Source organism: Gossypium hirsutum, chromosome D03, assembly GCF_007990345.1.
Source record: "Gossypium hirsutum isolate 1008001.06 chromosome D03, Gossypium_hirsutum_v2.1, whole genome shotgun sequence".
Taxonomy (NCBI): domain Eukaryota; kingdom Viridiplantae; phylum Streptophyta; class Magnoliopsida; order Malvales; family Malvaceae; genus Gossypium; species Gossypium hirsutum.
Genome location: NC_053439.1, coordinates 19,494,990 through 19,503,543, shown reverse-complemented (window position 1 = coordinate 19,503,543; position 8,554 = coordinate 19,494,990). Strand labels below are relative to the sequence as shown.

The following is an 8,554-nucleotide window of genomic DNA, read 5'->3' as shown; positions in this document are numbered from 1 at the left end:
GTTGCTTGGACTCATCTATTTTTGCGGGGTCGGGCCGTCATTGAAGTCATCACACCGGATAGCAAGTTTTGGTACTTTCTTCTTAGTGTGTTTAGAAGATCATTTTGGCATGTATAAGCTAGTACGTTGTGTTTGAATTATGGCATGTAAACTTTAAGCCATGCGAAAATGGCACGAATGTTCGATTGAATTGGATTAAGGGTAGGCATGAAATGGACCTAGTTACTTTCGTAACAGATGCTGGCAGCAACAGTGTCATGAGATTGAAAAATCACTAAAAATAGTAGGAGTGGAATTAATTGATGAATAAATTATGTAATTGAAGGTCGATGAGTCTGCTTTCATGAGGAAGTAACGAAAAGATCATATGGGCAGTATTTTAAGAGATAATCAGATTTTAGTGGGACAGGGCCAGAATGGGTTCTGGATTCCCTGCTCCGACTTTGGAAATTCATTATAAATTAACCAGAGATAATTAGGGGTTGTACCATATATGTGCAGATTCCTCTCTGAGTCTAGTTTCCATAGAAACAAACGGCAACAGTATTGAAGCCCCGTGCAGGGAGATATCCCAGTCGTAATGGGCAAAGGTCAGTGTAGTCGACCCCTGCAACTTGGGGAACTTTGACTAATAAACTGTACTAATTGGCCCAACCAAAAATTCTAGAAAAAAATACATAGATGGGCACATGAGTCTAGTTTCTGGGAAAAATTACGAAACCAATTTTCGAGTTACGAAACTCAAGATATGATTTTTAAAACGACTAGTACACAGATTGGGCAGTGTCTGGAAAATAAATTTTGTAAGAGGTTAAAGCCAGTTAACACCTCGTGTTCGACTCCGGTGTCGGTTTCGGGTTCGGGGTGTTACAAACTTACACCTTTACAATTCCGCAACAATGAAATTTGTCACACTTTTTTTTATAATTTAATTTTTTTTACAAAAACTAGATACTGAATACAAAAGGAGAAATTGAATACAATTTTTTTTGAATTTTTTTATTTTTTTCAATTACAATATCGTAGTGCCGGAAATGTCGATCTTACTCTGATTCAGCTAGCTCTGATACCAACTTGATATGCACTCGCTTCGATGAAGAATTGAGTCGTAATTGTTTGCTCGGTCGTGAATGGAGTAATTTTTAAAGCTTGCCGAAATTAGGTTAAGGAAGAAGCAATAAAGGCTCAAATTGGTTCAAAAGAAGTTATGGGATGTTTGAGATTTATAGATGAACGTAAACCAAGTATTCAAGTTGAACTAACACAATATAAGTGTGTTAACCCAAAACTTATATGAATACTTAGGTTGGGATAATAACGGTTGGAAGATAGGTAAAAGAAATGCAACCTCGGCCCACTATCAATATTGATAGGAACCTCGGTATAATTTGAACGCCACACTTTATGGACAAAGTGATAAGTTCGAAGAAAACAAAAACGGTTTGACGCCACCAGGGTTACTTGATAAGTCAGACCAGTCTTTGGAGAACAATGAGAGTTGAAAACAAACTCACAAAGTAAGTGAAATTCATAAAAGATTCAAAAGTCCCTACAAATTACAAATGAACACATATTTATAATCTAAGCCTAAGGTAGCTGAATGGAAAATTAAGATGCTGAATGGTCAGCCAAAATTAGAACAAAAGAGGCTAGAAATTTCCAGGAAGCTTCCTAGAACGTCTTTGAGAGGTTTCATGCATGAAGAATTCAATTTGGCAACTTCTAGATATAGTCCATTCAGCTAGACATTAAAGGAAGTGTTGGTGAGCTGAATAGAGTGTCTTGGTTCGGCCTAGAAGCTTGGAAGAGCTTTTATGAAGACTCATTGGCGAGTTGAATAGCTTGCATGCTTTTAAGAGAGTTTTGGTGATCTCCAACAGCCCCATGGTGTGAACCAAAGAAAAAGAGCAGCCATGTGTGTGAACACATGAAATCAAATGGCCAAAAGTTAGTAAAATTGGTTCAGCTGCTGGTTGTGTCTTCCAAGGTGATTGATGAGCTGAATTGAGCTACTTTGGAAAGTGAAAGGCAACTCCCAAAAGACCCTTGCTGTTCACGAATGGGTGCATGGAGGAGAGTAATCAGCAGCAGCCAAATTGAATGCCGTCCATGCCAAATTCCTGCACCAAAATAAAACAGCCTTTAATTCTTGTTTTAGGACAAAATAAATTCATGCAATATGTCAACATAAATTCGGCAGCTACTTAAGACATATTTATGCATGAGCTAAGACAAATTAATTTTCTATATTAATTTCGGCGGGCCTAAGACACATTAAAAACTTGCAATAATTAAAACATATTAATTACTAGAATTAATATAACCTGACTTTAAACATATATAAGTGAATTAAATTATTTGAGCTAACTTTTAACTAATTAACTAACTTCAAAGATTTATTCTAGCAATTTAAACGCAAGCAATTAAATAAAAAGTAAGTTCAAACTCAATGAGCTGAAATCAGCCCGAATTGAGCTCCATTGAGCTAGGATGAACTAAGTCAGCTTGCAATAAGTTGCAAGCTAAGCTTGGCGAGCTGGTCCGGCCATGTTCGGTCACTCCTCCTTTCCAAACTCGATCAACGTAGCTAGAAACAGCTTCTTGAAATCTCCGAGCTCGAGCTCGGGTTATTGGTCCCAATGGCAGCTCTAAGGGTTCGGCCACTAGCTCCTTAGCCAAGCTCGCATCAAATTACCATTTTGGTCCCCTTATTATTTTAAATCTATAGCAATTAACTTTTACCTCTTTTACAAATTAACCCTTTTACAGTAATTAAGCAATAAATCATCAAAATTACCGGACCAAACTTTAATTCACATATAATACAACTCTGTAAATATTTAATAAAAATATTTACGGCTTTAAATTACGAAAACGAGGTCCTAATACCTTGTTTTCAATAACCACTTGCCTTCTGAATCAAACCACTTATACTAACTTTTAATTTAATTAGTTAAAATCCTCAAATCAAAATTAATTATAAAAATTATTATTGACTCGTATAATTTAAATACTAATTCTACGAATTTATTCGTCGACTGGTGGTCCCAAAATCACTATTTCCGACATCACTAAATAATGAACTATTAGATTTAAACTAATTAAAAAATTGGTTTAGTTCGGGCAATCAAAGTTTTTTTTTTGGGTAAAGCATAAAAATGCGACTAAACTATCGAGTTAGTTTTATTTATTTTTTTGGATTTAGTTATTAAATTTTTGAAATTAAATATTCTTATCACTTTTTTGTTGTGGTTAGATAAATAGTGGAAAGCTAAGGTAGATTTGATCTAATAATAAAGTTAGTCTTACACATTTTATTAATTTGTTCTTAAATATAAAAAATTTAATAAATTTCACCCTCAATGTTTACAAAATTTATTATTTTAATTCAAATTCTAAAAAACTTAATAAATTTAGTCCTCAACAATCACAAAATCATAAATTTTGACTTTTTAATATTTTTAAAAATCTATGCTTTGAGTTTTCTATTGATTAATTTATCATTGTGTTCTTTTAAAATTATGGAGTTGAGAGTTTCAATCTTAACTTGCATACTTTTCCAAGCTTTTGGAAAACTATTGTATTAATAATTCAAGAAGATTAAGTTCTATAATTGATTATTGATTGTGTTGAATTGCTCCAGATGTGAGGCCAATGATATTTTCGCTTTCAGAATTGGATTCATGAGAATTGATCTTGGTATTGAACTTGGTAGTTTTTTTTAAATGGATTCTTTTCAGCTGCTTCAGCCTTAGCTTGCATATTGTTTTCAGTTTCATGAAGATTCCATCCTACACTTGATTAATATGCTGAATTAGTAAAGGATGTTTGAGTTGTAAGGCCAATGATGTTCTCTTTTTCAAACTTGGATTCATGGAAATTGTTGATGTCGATAATCGAAATAAGGATTTAGTTTTGTGTTGGTAGTTTCAGAAATGGATTCGTGGCTTGTTGCAGCAACTGCAGGGTATTTTGCTGAATATTGGCAAAATCTTTGGATTGTTAGGACTCGTTTTCTTGAGTCGAGAGGCTGAAACTGGGAATGGTCCCTTCTGCGGCTTGGCTCTGAGAAAGGGACTCCACCAAGATGTTTCTTCAGATAAAAGAGAGTTTTCGACTAGGAAAGTATCAGATTCTTATAGACAGTATTTGGTTTCAGCTGCAGAATTGGATTCCAGTGCGGATTCGGTAGTGAAATGGTTAGAAGTTCGTATGGATCACGATTTAGTTTATCAATCAAGAGAAGATTATTGTGGAAATGGATCTAGAATGGACACTTTGTTACAAGTTTGAGACATTTAAGAGCTAAATTTGTTGAATTTGTTATATTTAGGATTAAGTTGATAGAATGTAAGTATTAAGGTACTAAGTTTATTATTAGATAAAAAAAACAATTTAAACAAAGTCAATAGTTTAGTCTATACTTTTTTTTATTTTAGGGTAAAATACACTTAAAATTATTAAATTATTGGTAAGTTTACGTTTTGGTCACTTAACTTTAAAAAATTATAAAATGGTTATTGAAATTATTTGGAAGTTTACATTTAAGTTACTAAACTATTCAAAACATTTTATTTAAGTCACTAGATTGTTATGTTTTTTTTTAAAATCCACTAATGAACTCCAAGCAATGATTTGACGGTGAATACCATAGATCAGAGTAACCATCAACAAGTATAAGAAAATATTTTAGATCCAAATCGATCTGACGGTCAAGGTTGAAGATTAGAGAAGAAAGCTATTTAAATTTTAATTCATTGATTCCTAATGCTTAAAGTTGTTTTATGAAAAAAAAATTAAATTATAGAAGAAAAAAAGAATAAGAGCTATTAATTTATGCAAGTGATGTAAACATAGAAAGGTATACAATAATAGTTTTAAAGCCCAATCACTTAATTCAGTAATAATTTGATAAAATTAAAATCAACAACCTTTTATTTTAACTTGAAATGTAAAAACAATTAAAATATTCGGATCGTCTCTATCCTACTTAAATAAATAAAATTATAGAGATAGAGACTATGAGATCTTTTATGGATGTCTTGGAAAGAGTAAGAATTTTATATTTAACGGTACAATACAAGATTTATTGAAGATGATCACTACATCCCTATTTTCCCACTTCCTTAAAAATTAAAACTAGGAGACAATGAAAACAACAAAATTGCCTCAAAACCCAAAAGAAGCCATTAGAATCGTAGAAAATATAGCCAAAAACAATTCAAACCCAAATCAAACCAGTTGGTCGTACATCATTAGAAACCACCTTTCTGAAGGAACTACCAGTCAAGTGCTTTCTTTATACACCCAAATACGCCAAACAGGACTCTATATATTTGGTCTGGTTCCTTTGATTTTCAAGGCATGTGCTTCTGCTTCAACCCAAACTTATGGCAAATCTTTGCATGCCGAATCTATCAAATTTGGGGTGGCCATTGATTTACATATTGCTTCGTCCTTGCTGAGCATGTATTCAAGATGCGGTAATTTGATTGATTCCCGGAAGGTGTTTGATGAGATGCCTGAGAGAAATGTGGTGACATGGAACGCGATGATTGGTGGGTATTTTAAAAATGGGGATAGAGAATCTGCATTGGATGTGTTCGAAAAGATGCCAATCACAAGAAATTCAGTGACTTGGGTTGAGATGATTGATGGGTTTGCCAAGTGTGGAGATACTTTCAAAGCAAGACAGTTTTTTGAGAAAGTTCCATTGGAGTTAAGAACTGTGGTGACTTGGACAGTGATGGTTGACGGGTATAATGCAAATGGAGAACTAGAAGCTGCAAGGGAGATTTTTGATATGATGCCCGAAAGGAACTACTTTGTTTGGTCATCAATGATTTCTGGGTATTGTAAGAGAGGCAATGTTAAGGAAGCAAGGAACTTTTTTGATAGAATTCCTGTTAGGAATTTGGTGAATTGGAATTCATTGATTTCAGGTTATGCACAAAATGGGTTCTGTGAGGAAGCTTTGCGCATGTATAAGAAAATGCAAAATGAAGGTTTTGAACCTGATGAAGTTACCATCACAAGTGTTTTATCTGCCTGTGCACAGTTAGGTGAATTAGATATTGGAAAAGAAATCCATTATCTTATTAAGAAGAAGCGAATGAAGGCTAATCAGTTTGTTTTGAATGCATTATTGGATATGTATGCAAAGTGTGGGGATTTAGCCCAAGCAAGATTGATATTTGAAGGAATGAGTCATAGGACAAGCGCCTGCTGGAATTCCATGATCTTAGGTCTTGCTATTCATGGAAAGAACAAAGAAGCTCTTGAGTTTTTTAAAAGAATGGAAGAATCGAATGAGATGCCAGATGACATTACTTTCCTTTCTCTTCTATCAGCTTGTGCCCATGGAGGGTGTGTAGATGAAGGGTTAGATGTTTTCTCCAAGATGGAGACTTACGATTTGGTAGCAAGCATCAAGCATTATGGTTGCTTAGTGGACCTTCTGGGACGTGCTGGGAGATTGAAAGAAGCTTTCGATTTAATTAAGAGAATGCCAATAAAGCCAAATGATGTAGTTTGGGGAGCTCTGCTTGGCGCTTGCAGGATTCATTTGGATACAAATATGGTAGAGCAGGTGATGCAAGAGGTTGGTAAAGTGGACGATGACATGGATTCTGGGGATAATTCACATCTTGTACTGTTGTCAAATATTTATGCAGCTTCAGACAGATGGGAAAAGGCTGAAAAAATGAGGACAGCAATGGTGAACAAGGGATTTCAAAAGAATCCAGGACTCAGTTCAATTATACCCAATCGTATGGAGCTGCCAATTAGTTCCCATCAACTTTGATCGAATAAGATACCATCCCATCGCTCTTGGACCATTATAGACTATGCACCGATGCGTGAGCTTGACAATGCAAATCCCAATGTAGCAGAAGATTGTAGGGGTTGGTTAAATAGGTTAATTTGCAAAAGGAGTTCTTGGCTTTTTCCCCCTTTTCGTAATACTTTTGTCATAATTAAAAATTAATTGTTAGTAAAAGGAAATTGTAGGTTAAAATACATAGTCAGTTAATGGTATCTCCATTTCAGACAAGAAATAAAGAGGATGCTGATTTATTTTTCATACCAGTTTATGTTAGATTAATCAAACTTCTTTTTTAATTCTTAAGATAATATTAGCATTATTATTTCCTTTTATTTTATTTATCACTAATACAATCATTGTTGCTTTATTTTAGGTTTTGATCCGAATGCCTTTTTTTAGGCTGCTTTCAGAGTGTAACTTTACATCTGTTTTTTCTAAGGTATAACTGTTAGCATGCTAGTTAAAGAAGAAAGTTAAAGATACTAAATACTGTATACAACAGTATTTTAGATACAATTATGAACAAATTCATCACTTCCAAAGTATTGGGAAAAGATTTTACTGTAGATAGTAAAATCTAATATTAAGACAGTTAAGTCAATTGTCTTTGTTTTAAAATTTCCTAATTTTTCATCTTCACATGTCAATCTTTCTCACCAAATGAAGCTTTTAGAAGTGCTCTTGTTTGTTGTAACAAAAGAAAATTGGTTTGTGTTATCTTGCAGGGAGACGTTACCAATAAGAAAGACATAAGTGCCTTTAACACTTGGAACAATCTTCATCATTCCTGCAAATGTTGATAATGGGATGAAGAAAATAGGGGCTACTGTTTTCAAGCCTTTGCATCTATTGAAGAGAAATTATTTGACTGAGAATTTTTGCTGGGGGCAACAAAAAGGTTGGCCTTCTTAAGTTGATTGAGCTTGCATAGCAATAAGGGGACAAAGTATGTTTTCCTTGATTTATGACACTGGAACTGCTTTCAGTATTGAAATTGTATGAACCCTTTCTTGTCCTGGCTTCATACAGAACACCATAGTAACAGTGTCTAACAGGAAGGTATGGCCGATCTGTTTCCTCTTCATGAAAAATATAGTCAAATCATAGTCAGTGATCAAAATCTTATGAGTAGGTCATCAATGGAAGGCATTACAAAGATTTAATGAGGATAGTTGAATCTTTATGTTTTGTCTAGAGTTTGGATGTCTGAGACAAAAAAGGCAAATAAGAATGAAAGTATTTGCAGCAGTGCTCTACAGTCTTCAACTTTTTTTCAAATAAGATTTTGCGGAAAAATTATATAGCTAGCTAGAAGCCACAAAAAAACCTGTGCCCTTAGCATTGACATCTGATTTCATACAGAATCTAATGTTGGGTTTTTGGAACTTATAGCAACCCATCTTCTACCGCTTTGCAATTGAGCTGTTCTGAACCACTAAAATTTATTCCTACTGCCATATATTTCTTCGATTGAAAATGGTTCATCCCGGTTGCTGAGTGTTTGGTACAAAGGAAGTCGAAAACTGGGGATGGGAAAGGGGCTTGGAGAACATGAACCAATTGGTCTAAACCCCAGGTTTTAGTGTGCCGTCCTATACTAGATCAGAATCCATTCATTTACCAACCTTCCCTTTTAGTACTTGCTCATTTTCCAACCCTCTCTTTTAGTTTCCCATGAAAAGGCAGCAGCATCTAAATTCAAGGTCCATTTTTATTCATAGGGATCAT

General features: G+C 34.3%; 1 protein-coding gene across 1 annotated transcript; it reads left to right on the top strand.

Annotated features, from left to right (window-relative positions):
- The first annotated feature begins 5,026 nt into the window (after nt 1-5,026).
- On the top strand, nt 5,027-7,084 carry LOC107950791 (pentatricopeptide repeat-containing protein At3g21470). Its single transcript, XM_016885748.2, has one exon. It carries the CDS (start codon nt 5,150-5,152, stop codon nt 6,803-6,805), a length of 1,656 nt encoding a protein of 551 aa, XP_016741237.2. The 5' UTR covers nt 5,027-5,149; the 3' UTR covers nt 6,806-7,084.
- The last annotated feature ends 1,470 nt before the right edge of the window (nt 7,085-8,554 follow it).

Coding starts and splice junctions, on each gene's coding strand:
- LOC107950791 (XM_016885748.2), top strand. CDS start 5,150: ATGAAAACAACAAAATTGCCTCAAAACCCAAAAGAAGCCATTAGAATC.